The 14,887-nt window shown below is 40.8% G+C and overlaps 1 protein-coding gene across 1 annotated transcript in view; it reads right to left on the bottom strand.

Moving 5' to 3' along the window:
• The window catches only part of KAT2B (lysine acetyltransferase 2B), a 103,623-nt gene that overhangs the window by 36,934 nt on the left and 51,802 nt on the right, over positions 1–14,887 (bottom strand). The window contains 3 exon segments of the mRNA XM_042957116.1: positions 5,366–5,557; positions 12,769–12,950; positions 14,290–14,382. Coding sequence (XP_042813050.1) covers positions 5,366–5,557; positions 12,769–12,950; positions 14,290–14,382 — 467 coding nt within the window.

The raw sequence follows: 14,887 nt of genomic DNA, 5'->3' as shown, positions 1-14,887 counted from the left end.
CAGAAGAGCATATGACTCTTGATCCAGGGGTTGGGAGGTCAAGCCCCACGTTAGGCACAGAGATTACTTAACAAAAATAAATAGCTAATTAAAAAAAAATTTTTTTTTAAAAAGAACCAGGGTGCCTAGGTGGTTCAGTCAGTTAAGTATCTGACTTCAGCTCAGGTCATGCTCTTGTGGTTCATGAGTTCAAGCCCCACGTTGGGCTCTGACAATGTGCTGACAGCTTGGAGCCTGAAGCCCCCTTCGGATTCTGTGTCTCCCTCTCTCTCTGCCCCTCCCCTGCTCGCACTCTGTCTCTCTCTTTCTCAAAAATAAACAAACATTTTTTAAAAAGAACCAGTGACTACTATGTTATACTTCCGGTCATATTATAAACCAAATGGATGAGACCTTGTTAGAAATACGGATAACCAAGCCCTACCTGGGCTTACTGAATTGAAGTCCATGAGAACAGGCCTGGGTAACCAAATTTTGATAAGTACCTTAGACTTCTGTACACCAAAATTGAAGAACTATGATTTAACTACACACACAGATCTATACATCTGGTACTGAAGTACCTTCCTACAAGCCTCTTCTTGAGGCACATTAATTCTAGCGGAAGGATACAGAAAAGAGACTAAGAGCCTGGGCTCTAGAATCCATTTGCCAAGTTCAACACTTAATTTCTGTGACCCCTGGGACACATTCTTAATTTTCTCTTCCTCAGCTTCCTCTTCCATAAAACAGAAATATCAACAGTAATTCCTGTGCAGGGTAGTCGTGAGGGATACGCTGAGGTGCAGGCACGAAATGGTGCCTGACCCCTAGTAAATGCTCCACTCATTCGTTCAACAAACACTGACCGAGTGTCTACCCAGCGCCAGATACTGTGCCAGATGCTGTTAGGACAGAGTGAACAGAACCACCACCTTGCCCTCCCGAAGTTCACACGGCAATCATGTAACAAAGGTTGAATATGAAGAGTCCGCTCTCCTGTCTCTGAAATTCTGAAATCCACAAGCTCTTTAAAAAAAGATCTTCCAGGGGTGCCGGGGTGGCCCAGTCGGCTAAGCCTCTGACTTCAGCTCAGGTCATGATTTCACAGTTCGTGAGTTGTCGCCCCCCCATCTGTCTCTGTACTGAGCTTCAGATCCTCTCTCTCCCTCTCTCTCTGCCCCTCCCCTGCTCACTCTCACTCTCAAAAATAAATAAGTAAACATTAAAAAAAAAAAAAAAAGATCTTCCATAACCCATCTGGCAACAATCTGACCCGAACAAACATAAAACTATTTATAATTTTTATAATTATAAATGGATTTGATTTAGGGGGATTGCCTGCATCCCTAGAACCATGATATATTGTATGCGTTATTTTTAATTTTTTTTAAATTTATTTTTGAGAGGGAGAGGGGCGGGGAAGGGTTAGAGGGGGTTGGGGACACAGAATCCGAAGCAGGCTCCAGGCTCTGAGCTGTCAGCACAGAGCCTGAAGGGGGGGCTCAAACTCACGAACGATGAGATCATGACCTGAGCCGAAGTTGGACACTTAACTGAATGAGTCACCCAGGTGCCCTAATAATATATGTGTTATATATTACCTTTACAAAATATTGTAAATTTGAACTGTGAAACATTAGTATCAAGGTTTTGGATAACTGATCAAGGATCTATATCATCCTCCTCATCACCATCACTAAAAGTACCACTATTCTCATTTATCAATGACTGCAAAATTCTAAATGGTTTCAGGGATGGGAGAAGCTTGTTTTGCATAAGTGAAAACAGATGGGGAAAGGTCCTAAGGGGTCTTTTTACTTGCTGCTCGGGTTAAATCTCAGATTTAAAAACAAACCACTTGAATGAACACCTACCTGCACTCGATAGTTTAATTCATGGTTTCTAGAAACTGCATGAGTCACTTCTACTTCCTAAGCAAGCCACCATTATCTTACGTTTTAAAACATTTTAGTGTGTTTCTTACCAATTATGGAAAGGCTGACAGCAACACATTCTGAGATCATTTTGATCTTGCTGATGAGAAAGAAGGTGCTTGAGGTCTTTTCCTCTTTTCCTACCTTACACAGCCCTCCAGATTTTCCCAACTGCCCTTCATCACAGAAGTAAATTTCCTTTCCTTTTCTAGGCTCTTTCTCTATCAGTAATTACATGGCCAGAACACTCTTCACAAAGCCCTCCAAAGACTCATCAAGGAATAATGCCATTAATAATTTAGGAAAAATAATTTTATATGCACATGTATGTGTGTTTTATGTATATACGTAAATACATTTATTTCATTGTAATAAAGAACAGCCTTATGAAATGTCATGATAAAGTGCTTGCTTTATGTATATATATAAACACACACACACACACAATATAAAATTGTATATAGAATAAAAGAACACACTACATGGAGAAATAGAGAAATACCTAAAAACACTAAAAGTAGTTCGGAATGGTAGGGCTATGGGGGAGCCATTTGCTTCTTTGTTCTCTCTTAATCAAATTTTCGTATTTTCATCAGCAGGTGCATTTATCACTTGTAGAATGAAATACAGACACTAAACATTTTTTAAACAACCCTGTAAGTAGGTGGGTGGGCGGAGAGGCACGAGTTAAAGCCAAGTGGAAGAAAGGGCACATAGGAGGAGGACAACAACAAGGACGTAAGCCCCGCAAGTACATGTGAGAGCCACAGCCACCCTGCACAATGGCATGAAGCCAGTCACAGCTCTCAGTCTGAGACAGTGCCCAGGACCCACACAGCACCTCAAGCTTCAATATATATGATTCAGCTGCCAAGGCTATGGGGATAAATCCCTATTGGGCCCAATGTTGTTATATTCAATGACAAGGGATTTCAAAGGAGAAGTGGGTGGTAGTTTTACCCTACCATTAGTAATAGAGAAGGAAAAAAAAAAAAAAAAGCAGCACTGATTTTTTAACTCAGTAGCAGAAGCACGCCAGAACTATGGGATGAAGGAACATAACACGTTATAATTAGCAAATATCTCCCAAGAAGCAAGATGACTTTGCTATGGGGGAAAAATTGTTACTATGTTAGGTAATTAAAATTTCTCTTTAAGTACCACAAAAGGTGGGGTAGGGGGAGGGTCCTCTTTGTTCCTTGGCTTGGAGACAGAGAATGACAACTGTAATATGAAAGTGTAAAATGCTGCTTATGTGGCAAATGTAATAGAGAAATAAGAAAATCGCTTTAAATCCCTAAGGAAAGCTAAAAGGCAGCCACCGAATACACGAGTGTGCCCAGAGATCATAAGCCATTTAGGGGTAAACACCCAAACTCCAATCTCAGTGGTGCTGAACCTTCTTTCCCGGAGAACGCCAAAGTGTTCATGTCATGCCTGTCTTAGGTACCAGCTGCTTAATAATACATTGAAAATCAGGAAGCTAGGATTTATGTACAAACATTGGGCATTCAGCTAAAGCTCATCAGAATTACCCATGATGGGGGCGCCTGGGTGGCGCAGTCGGTTAAGCGTCCGACTTCAGCTCAGGTCACGATCTCGCGGTCTGTGAGTTCGAGCCCCGCGTCGGGCTCTGGGCTGATGGCTCGGAGCCTGGAGCCTGTTTCCGATTCTGTGTCTCCCTCTCTCTCTGCCCCTCCCCCGTTCATGCTCTGTCTCTCTCTGTCCCAAAAATAAATAAAAAACGTTGAAAAAAAATTAAAAAAAAAAAAAAAAAGAATTTATAAAAAAAAAAAAAAATTACCCATGATGCCCTCTACCCACGGCTCAAGATTTGTGTTACACTGCCAAGGAATTTTCAGTCAATTTCTATCAAAAAACTATTTTTGTGGTTGTTTTAGACCTAACTTATTCTTTAAAATTAAAGCTATGTTGGGGCACCTGGGTGGCTCAGTCAGTTGAGCATCTGACTTCAGCTCAGGTCATGATCTCATGGTTTGTGGGTTGGAGCCCTGTGTACGGCTCTGTGCTGACAGCTCGGAGCCTGGAGCCTGCTTCGGATTCTGTGTCTCCCTCTCTCTCCACCCCTCCCCCACTCGTGCTTTGTCTCTCACACTCTCTTTCAAAAATAAACATTAAAAAAAATTTTTTTTTAATCAAAGCTATCTTTCCTGAGAAACAAACTGGGTAATACAATAATTGTAACTTAATAAAAATCTAGTTTCCCTGCTAAAACAGGGTATTATCAGTCTTTGGTTAAAGAATATCTCCTTTCTCCATCTCTTCTCTACATGAGCAGTTCTTAATGGGCGGGGGAAGACAGACTCTATCATACCTAGAAAGTCCTTTCAAATTATACCTTCGACTTCCCCCACACCAAAGCGCTGCTCTGGGCAGAATGATGCCCCAGAATGAACCATCTCCCTCATGTCTTGCTCTCACTGCTCCATGACAAGTTGGCCACTGCATCCTCAGCCCCTCTCATGAGCAGTCAGCCTTTTAGCTTCAACTTTTGCTTCTTAGCACTGAAAATGCACTTCCAATGTCAATGTTACAGCACTGCAACTCCCTATTCCTTTGACACACTTCTTTCATTTGAAAAATACGTAAGTGATTATTTATATGTTGGAAGCTCTGGCAGGTACAGAAAGCATGGTGCATAGGGGTCAGGCATATTCTCTAAAAAACTGAGTAGAGGGGCACCCGGGTGGCTCAGTTGGTTAAGCGTCTGACTTCGGCTGAGGTCATGATCTTGCAGTTCGTGGCTTCGAGCCCCACGTCAGGCTCTGTGCTGACAGCTTGCAACCTGCTTCAGATTCTGTGTCTCCCTCCCTCTCTCTCTGCCCTTCCCCTGCTCTCTCTCTCTCTCTCTCTCTCTCAAAAATAAACATTAACAATTTTTTTTAATAAAGAAAAAGAAACCGAGTAGAGAAGTACAACGATCATTTTAAAGGAAGCCTCTCTACTCCTTTCCAGCCCACTGTTGGGGTCTAGTTTAGAGTGAGGGGGCAGGCCGACTGTGGCTGAGGCAGGAGTGATTCACCAGGTCTTAGAAAGGGTTAGAGATCTGGGATGGAAAAAAAACCAGCGAACTAAACTTGTCCTGCACCACTTCTGAGTAGATGGAAACTGCTTCTACCACTCTCCCCCATGGTCCCCTAGCTTCCTGGCAGCTTCCCCATCCTGAGACCCAGACACAATGACTCGGGTGGGATGAGCTGGGGCTCAGGGAGCTACGACTGCCAGCAACACAGATTGCAGCTAATAACAGATGCGTTGTGCAATTCCCAAGACGACTCACAAAGGGAGGTGAGAAGGAGAGGGTCCCTTCCGCCTCCTCCCTGGGACGCTTTTGCTATCATTCCTGACCTCGTGGCTGATACAGGCTTTGGAACGTGTGCATCGATCTCAAGCTCCAGGATCAAAGACCTGCAGGAGTGCTCTCTTACTTTGGGAAGTGGGTGAGGATTAGAGTCCGTTTCTCAAGTGGCAGTTTGTCTTTTTCCTGCCTCGCCTGCTCCAGGAGTTGTCGTCTCATAACTGTGAAGACTGAGCGCAGCAGTGTTCTCCCAAACACCTGGGTGGTTTCATACCGAGGTAGACTGTCACAGAACTGGGGCACGTTGCAGTAACACAGCCACCTGTGGTCAGAGGAGACAAGCACCATCAATATCCCTTCAACATCCCAGATGATCTGAAATATCCAAGCATGGTGACTCTCATACCACTAACCACAGGGGAAGAAACTAGGTCAGTATCACTGCCAGCTAATGGAACTTGAAGTCAGATTCGCTCGCCCCGATATAAGCAGTTGGGTCCAGTTCGAGGACAACCATTCTATTCTGCAACATCGCGTGGTGAGTCCTGTAGTCAGACACACCTGGGGTCAAATCCTTGCTTTGCCACTTAACGGGCTGCTTGACTTGGAGAATTTAATTCTGTTTTTAAGTCTCCATTTCCTCATCTGTAGAATGGGGACAGCAATAATACCTACTTTGTTGGGTGATCACAAGCATTATAGGAGACACCATATGGAAAGTGCACAGTGCAACTTGAGTTTCTGGTACGTAAATGGTAATTTAAATAAAAAGAAGAAATTAAGAAGAGGAAGCTGAAGAAGTCCCATTTGTGAAAGATGAGAATTCCACCATCTAGTTCTCTGAGTAAAATTTAAAATGCCTACACAGCACTCACATACCCCCAAAGCCTTGGTGGGAAGATAAAGATCTTCAAGACTATTCAAAACTCAGTCAAAACACAGGAAGTAATGAGCTCCCACCATCTGTCGCTAAGGTGCATTTTCAATGACTCAGTCTCAAACTTAAAAATGCACTTTGGCATTGCAAAAGCTGGATGTGTGCCCAGGCCCAGAGGGAAACCAGGGGCTTTCTTGAGATCAGACCACAGTTCTGGGGTACACTGGCTGTGTACGGCATACAATGTGGAAAGCTCACTCACCCAAGAGAAGCTAGAGAATGCAAGTTTATTCAACACCAGCCCTCTTTCTTTACGGTCTCCCAGGATGCAAGGTCTCAAATTCCCAGGACCCAGCAACATAAATGTACAGTGGGGGTCAGGGGGTGGCACCAGACCAGGGGTCAGAAGCTTCGTTGCACAGATCTTCATTCCTTGGTAGCAGATCCAAATATCTCTTTCCAGGGCAGGACCTGCTTTCCAAAAATTAACACCCCTCCTCTCTGTGTGCCTTCCTGATCTCCTTTAAAGTGGGAGGGAAGGCTGGCTCTAATGAGCCCAAACTGGTACTGGGAAGCTCCCAATGAACTTTCAAACCCTTAATAAAGAGTGGAATAATAGTGGTTACCTAACTTTTGTTGGTTTTTTTATCTCACTCTGTATGACTTCATACTTCCCCTGTGCGTGGTGGTGATGGCAGTGGTTCATCTTTGGGAAAGAAAACTTTTGTTACTGTTAGTTCATCTGCCTAAATTTAAACCTGACCTTAAAATCCTGCTACCATGTCTTCTCTTCTCTCGGCTTTTCTGTCTTAATTAACACCCAAATGTCACTTTGTTGGTTATAATTCCAAAATGGGCCTCTTATGTGTTGATCTTGTCAAATCACAAACAGTGACCTCGGTAGCAGAAAGGCCAGGAAGCGCATTTATGTTGTGCTTCCTAAGGCACTTCACACAGAACTGTATCACCTTCAAGGCTAGTCTTTGCTGGGTATTAGTCCATGGCCACTTAACGACGTTCTAAGATATTCAGGGCTGAAGGGAGGCCAGCCGCCAAGTGGCTAATCACGAAACGACAAATGTTAAGAGTTAAACAGTTTACAGACCTTAATAATCAGAAATTCGGTTTCATGAGACTTAGGCCATCACAAGACTATCAGTAAGACTTAATATTAAAAATATGTCCAATTTTCTGCAATGGAAGACAGATGACCCTCAGAATTTAGACCAGTACTGTCCAAAACAGCAGTTTATACTGATACTGTGCAGATACAGTAGCCATTGGCCACACGCAAGTACTGAACACCTGAAATGTGGCTACGACAACTGAGAAGCTTAATTTGTAATGTCATTTAATCAATTTAAAATTTACTTTTAGTGTGAAATATTTTTCCATGAAATATAACTTTATTGCTTTGGTAGGACTCCACTGAGCTTTAACCATTTTAAATTGAGTGAATGAATTGAGATGTGTCGTAGGTATAGAATACACGTTGGATTTCAAAGACAGCACAAGAGAAGGTAAAAATATATCATTAATAATTTTTCACGTCGATTACACAGTGCAGTAATATTTATACATTAGGTAAAATACAGCATTACTGAAATTAATGTCCTGTGCCTATTTACTCTTTAAAACGTTAACTACTGGAACATTTTAAATTACATTTGCAGCTCACATTATGTATCTATGGGAGGTGCTGATTTTGAGTCTACAGAGCATTTCCATCTGTGAAGGGGTCACAGATGTCTGAGACTCTACTTAAAAATGATGTTTTTTCTGCTACAGCAATGGTAGGTTTTAAATATCACCATAAAATCATGAAGTGTTATAAAGAAGGGCGTAACAGGCCATGCAATCTTCCCAGGGTAGGGGAAGGCAGCACAGACCATTATCGTCTAGTAAAATGTTTCAAGTAATGGACTTCCATCCATTTCTTCTAAGAAGCATTTTGTAGACCATAGTTTATGCTTTTTAGCTTTGTTTTGTTTTTGCTTCCAAGATTAATATTATTTTATAAATCTGTCAAGTGCACAGCATGATAAGACAGAGTCTGAGTCAACGTGTGGTGTTTTAGTGCTGTTTTAACAAATGACATCGTCATCGCGCATAGTGGGATGAAAAGAAGAAATGGGAATTTGTGTGCATCTCTGCACACACAATCCTCCAAACACTTAACTGTAAAAAAAGATTTTACCTAAATGACTGGTGTCAGGTCCTCTAAGAAGTAATGACAGGGATATGGTCCATTCATTTTTGCATGCCTAATAAGAATGGCATGTGTGTGCAATTTACTGGTAGTTCAAATAACTCTCTCAGATTTTTGACACCATTATGATGCTTTGCAACCACCTTGCTTTCTTCAAAATGTGAACAGAACTATGGAACTTGAACACAGAAGACCACGCCGCCCTACTTACTGGCGTGAAAATCCTAAGGTTTGTAGGAATCCTGTGATCTCTCCTAGTGCACCTGAACTAAAGGCTAGGGTCTCCTCTCACCTCATCCACTTTCTCTCCATGCCTCCTGATACTGTCCTAGATGTACATGCCTGATGATGAACGCTCAGTAACACACAACAATGGTTACGTAAAAAAATCAACTTAGTTATATCAAACTTGCTCTGTATTCCTACAAAACATCTCCCCATATGTGAAATTTGAGAAACACAACAAATGAACATAAGGGAAGGGAAGGAAAAATAAGATAAAAACTGAGAGGGAGGCAAACCATACGGGACTCTAAATGATAGAGAACAAACGGGAGGGAGGTGGGTGGGAAGGATGGGCTAAATGAGTGATGGGCATTAAGGACAGCACTTGTTGGGGTGAGCACTGGGTGTTATATGTAAGTGTTGAACCACTGGGGTCTATTCCTGAAGCCAAGACTACACTATATGTTAACTAACTTAAATTTAAATTAAAAAAAAAAAATCTCCCCAATATGGGATGACCGTTATCAACTTTCAGACAGTCTGCACAACTTAGCATCTAAGACTAAATATCTGCCACTTCCAACAGCAGATTCTATTTGTCAGATGTATTTTAAGAAGTCACATTTCTCTGACACTTTATGTTCAGGTTATTTCTTCATGAAACCATATTAGTGCACCATCATGAAATTCAGGGGACTTCAAAATACTTGTTCAGAGTTTTGTTTTGTTTTTTTTTTTTCCCTAAAACCACAGTGATTTCTGGGGGATATATATTGCTATTATTAAGTATATGTTAACATTACTGTGTCATATTTTCAATATATAAAAGTTTTCTTTCAGGAAGTTTCCTTTCATTTTCTTTCATTTTCAGGATCCAGTCTCTTCCACAGAGAATCCTGTATCACCCCACCTCCGTGCTGACGTACAAGCTCCAAGAAGTGTTCAACCGCTTTGCTCTGATTGCTACAAATGCTGTAAATTATATGTGGAACCAGCATGACAGGTCCTGAGGCTCACTTACACATCAAGATAAAGCCTGGTGGTACCTGCAGCCTGTAATATTACCCATTTTCGAGAAGATTATATATCAAGGAGACACCATGCTGTAGTGGCGTGTGGTTTATTAAAATCCTAAGTGGTCATGACAGTGAGGTTTTACTCTGAAACAATTACTGATTCTCATAATTTTCACAGGTTGTTTCTCTCTACTTCCCTTTCTTCAACAACATGGCGTGACAGTGGGCAAGCGGGGGAGGTGAGTGTTGTCTACCTTCGTTTCCTTATTTATTATTAACAGAGGCTCTTGGTCTACATTCCACCTAGAAATCAGCAGGTTTCAGAACTCATCAGGGTGTATTCATTCCAGACTCTCAGCAGGTTTCTTTTCACCATTGTCAGACTCCACTCTTCTGCCTTCAGCCCTTGGCTCAGGATACTGGGCTGGAAAGGAATCTGCGGCTATCTTTCTATTCCCTATGATGCTGGCTTCTTAAGTCATATTCAAATAACTATCCTTCTATTCCCTATGATGTTGGCTTCTTAAGTCGTATTCAAATAACGACACTCTCATTAAGTTGTACGTGCTCTAGCTTGAGTCCCACGCTGGCAGTGGCTGAGTTTTAGAGAATAACGTGTGTGGGAGGAAAATGATGACTAGGCATCTCCCCAGTGCCTGTTCTGTGTGCCAGACGCTACACACAACACTCAGTACTCATGAGGCTCGGACAGAGGAAGAAACTGAAGGTCAAGGAGGTGAAGTGACTGGTTTAAAGCACACAGAATTAGCGAGAAATGGAGCTAGGATTCATACCCACTGTTCATTTCAAAGCTCCATCTCTAACTTTACTACTCCTTAAGTATTTGTAAGTGCCACCCATTTCCGGGTAATTTCCAAGTGCTATATAGTATCTTTACAGTTTTCTAAAATACACTAATATCTCCATGCTGCTTCACATTTAATTCTTCTTGATGAAACATTTTTTCCTCTGTTAGTAGTGGTAAATACTTTCAGGGGTCTGCCTTTGGCAAATATTCAGCTTTCCAATCGTTGACAGGCAGGTTTAAGACAAAGATAGATAAGATAGGTGATAGACAGACAGACAGACAGATAGATAGATTTTTTAAAGTAATCTTTATACCCAACATGGGACTCAAACTCATAAACCCAAGATCAACAGTCACATGCTCTACTGACTGAGCCAGTCAGGTGTCCCTATATTTTTGATAGATGTGTTTTCTCAACTCTTATTATAAATGACAGTTAAGACACTATAGGACCTATTGTTCATGCAAAATTCTGAAATGAAGGTATAGAAATAAAGACATAATTTTAAAAAAATTGATGCTAGGCACCTAGGTGGCTCAGTTGGTTAGGCATCTGACTTTGGCTCAGGTCATGATCTCACGGTTCATGAGCTCGGACCCCGTGTTGGGTGAGCTTGAGACCCACTTCAGGTGAACCCCGCTTCTCTCTCTCTGACCCTCATGGGATTCTCTCTCTCTCCTTCTCTCTCTGCTCCTCCTCGCTCACTTGTGCCCTCTCTCAAAAAAAAAAAAAATTGGTGTTGAAGATATCTGTAATTCTCATAAAAGTCAATTAGTAAGAGGAAATACTTTATAACTCAAATTATATCTATTTTAAAAGAAGGGAGGACAGAGAAAAGGGGATATTACTCATGAATATCAGGTCAATGATCTGAGAGGAAAGCTTATCTCATTCCTACATGTCATCTGCTATTATAGAAAATAATCTAGGTAGAAGTGCTCTTTGCACTATCAAAAAACATTGCCTACTCTAAGTCAGGAATACCTCTTGAACCAGGCTTGATGTGTCTATAAAATATAAGAGGGAGTCAGGAGCCTCAGTAGGTAGAGCATACGACTCACCATCTCTAGGTCATGAGTTCGAGTCCCATGTTGGGTACAGAGATTACCTAAATAAATAAACAAACTATAAAAGGGGGAAAGTACAAAAAGGTAAATAAAATGGATAATTCAAGTCACTCTCTTACTTAAATGAAAATAAATGTAGTCATCCTGTTTTGTGTGGCCCATGTTTAAGATTTTTTTTAAGTTAATTCTATTATTCTGCAATTCATAAACAATAAAAACAAATTCCCACATTAAGGAGAAAATGTGCAATCCAGGAACATTTGCACAGTCTGATGTCAACCAACAGGGAAACGGATGGGTTAATTACAGTACATCAACCCAACAGACTATAGTGTAACCAGTAAAATATTTGATATGATGTTAAGTAGGGAGACATAAAGGATGCAAATTCTATATATTTTTTCATTCTAACTAATATAAAATATTATTTAAAGGGCAAAGACTGGAAGATAACTTGTATAATGATATTAGTTCCATCATGGTTCTGGGACTAGGGTGATCATTCCTTCTTTATAAAAATTCTTTACCACTATTATACTCACGGTCATTGTTCTTTTGTTTTGTTTTTTTAAATGATTGAGGTTTCTATATAATAATTACAGAGTCACAGTATGGTTATCTAGATCACTGATGTTCAATAGAAATATAATGCAAGCCACATAACTGATTTAAAATTTTCCAGCAATCTGATTGAAAAGGTAAAAATAAACAGATGAAATTAACTTTAAAATATCTTCTTTAATCGAATATATCCAAAATATTATCATTTCAACATGTAATCAGTACTCATGAGGGGCGCTTGGGTGGCTCAGTCAATTAAGCTTCGGACTCCTGATGTCAGCGCAGGTCGTGAGCTCACGGTTTGTGGATTAGAGCCCCACACTGGGCTCTGCGCTGTGGGCACAAGTCTGTTTGGAATTCTCTCTCTCCCTCTCTGCCCCTCCCCCGTGCACTCTCTCCTTCTGTCTCTCTCTCTCAAAATAAATGTAGTTTAAAAAAAAGTTCTCAGGAAATATTTTACATTTTTTTTAATTTCCTATTTTTTGTTTGTATAATCTTAGAAATCTCAATGCTAGCCATATTTCAAGTGCTCAGTAGCTCCATGTAGCCATCAACTATCATACTGGATAGTATAGGACTAGGTGGTTTGGATCTCTCACCCCCAAAATATCGTGATATTAATAAAAAGCTACATTCTAGAAACATTCTCTGGTAATTGACAGATTACCACAATAACTGGGCAACCCTCGGCTCACAGACACAGGCAGCAATTATACGTCTGCAACAGGCTCTACAAGGGCCAAGGGAAAGGAACTGATCGTCTGATTACCTTGTGTAGTTCTCTTTGTATCCAGAAATATCATCATTGGGAGATCTCAGTCTTCGTTGAGACGGTGCCTCCAGATGCCAATAGTTGATGCGGTTTAGGAACATTTTTGCCAACTCAACTATCGTTTGCCTTTCTTTGGCTGGCAGGTGACTAAACTTGTACTGCACAAAGTTATTCACACCCTTAAAAGGAGGGAAGGCCATTTATTCATACAGTTATGCGAGCATACTAATTCTGAACACCCACACAGCACCATTGACGGTTATTAGCAAGAGAACAGACACTTCTCTACTCACAAAGCCTCTTCCTTTTGCCTATTAGAAAACAGGAATGCCCAGAGGGAACTGCACCACAGATCACAGTGGATGAAAAGTGACAAGAGAGAGAAGCTGTGAGTTGCTATTCTGGGCCTACTGCAATCCTCAAGCGTCACAGAAAATCAAACTCACAGACTGAAAAGGTCAAAACCTTTCAAACGATAAAATAGGACTATTTTGTAAATTAATTCTTCCTGCACTATCCACATAGATTATATACGATGAGGTTCTTGGATAAACATTATGTTTTTGCATTACCAAAATTTGAATCCAAAGCCCACCAGCACGTCTTCCATTGAACTAAACCAACAGAATTTAAACTCTTCACTATCACTTTTTTTTGACAAGCTTACCAAGGGAAAAAAAATTCTTATTCAGAATTATGAGCTCTTAAAAGAATCTGTGGATTCATTTAATCTTTCTGCAGAACACTCCCATCTAATCTAATTTCAAATAAAAGAACAATGAATTCTTGTTTAACAGAGTTTGGAGACAAAATAAAATTTCTTCTACTGAAAACTCACTGATAAAAATACATTTATTTGTACTAGGGACTCTGATGTCCTATCTTCTGTAATCATTCTCATTAAGAAATTCAGTCAAGAGAATCTAAGATTTATTTAGCCAAACAATGATAGGCTAAAAAGTGACTCTGACGAGGAGTAGAACACCTCACAGAGAAAGTCTATCCATGTCAACAGATTCCCCAAGTAAACCAGTTTCTTTCCAGGAATCATAATGTAACAGAAAGTCAATTTCTGGATGCAAAATCTCATTTCCTATTTGTGCTTTTTGCTTGACTTACAATGTTTTTGACAATGCTCCTGAATTCCCTCACCTCAACAGGCTTTTTCAGATAGTGACAAATAAGAGGACAAAGACTTAATTTTAAAACATCAACACCAAAACAGAGCACATTCCGTGTGTTCTTGTGAACTACATGTTCTTAATTTTTTTCTTCCCCAAACACACAGTGAATTCTGAGTATACAGCAACCGTAAAAGACAAAAGCTAGATCATTTATTAAAATAAATATTCACTTGTGATGCAAAGGGTCCAAAACAATTTCTCCATACTCATCTCTAAGCATCTCTAAGCTGGGTATAGAGGATGGAAGGAAGACGCATGTAAAAATGCAAAGAAGATTAGGTTTGTTCAGCCTTAGAGCAATAAAAAAGGGCTTCTCTCTCTTTTTTCTTTTTACCTGTTCAATACTAGGTTTTTCAAATGGGGGTTTCTTCTCCAAAGAGCCTTCAACCACAGGTTTTCCTCTTTGTAAAATAGACTTTCTCAAGAGCTGCAAAAAAAAAGAAATCATTAAGAAAAAGAAAATCAGTGTCTCTCTCTCTCTCTCTCTCTCTCACACACACACACACACGCACACACACACACATAGCCTCTGAAGGGAAGTAACCATATTCTAATTATCTTAACTACATGTAAATAAATCCTTAAATCAGTAAAAATGGGTGACTACCAGGTAACCCAAATTTGCCTTCACACCCATGACCAGAGCTATGAGAAACTAAGACCCCTTTCATGTTCTGTGCAGACTAGCACAGCAGCAGTAGCCACGGGGACTCTCTCTCCGACTCATTTCCCTTCTCCCCACTATTTCCAGATTCCACTGACCCAGAGGCCTGGCGTGCAACACGCACATTTTGCACATGCCCACCTAGGCCAATGCAGGTGTGCTCAAGAGGGTTTTATTTAAACCCCCGAAAGGCAGAGATCCATTCTGCACAAGTATGGCCAGGGGAGAGGGATGTCTGTAGCTCCCATATGTCGTATGCATCATCTAG

This window comes from Panthera tigris, chromosome C2, assembly GCF_018350195.1.
Source record: "Panthera tigris isolate Pti1 chromosome C2, P.tigris_Pti1_mat1.1, whole genome shotgun sequence".
NCBI lineage: Eukaryota > Metazoa > Chordata > Mammalia > Carnivora > Felidae > Panthera > Panthera tigris.
This window is presented reverse-complemented; position numbering and strand designations above follow the sequence as displayed.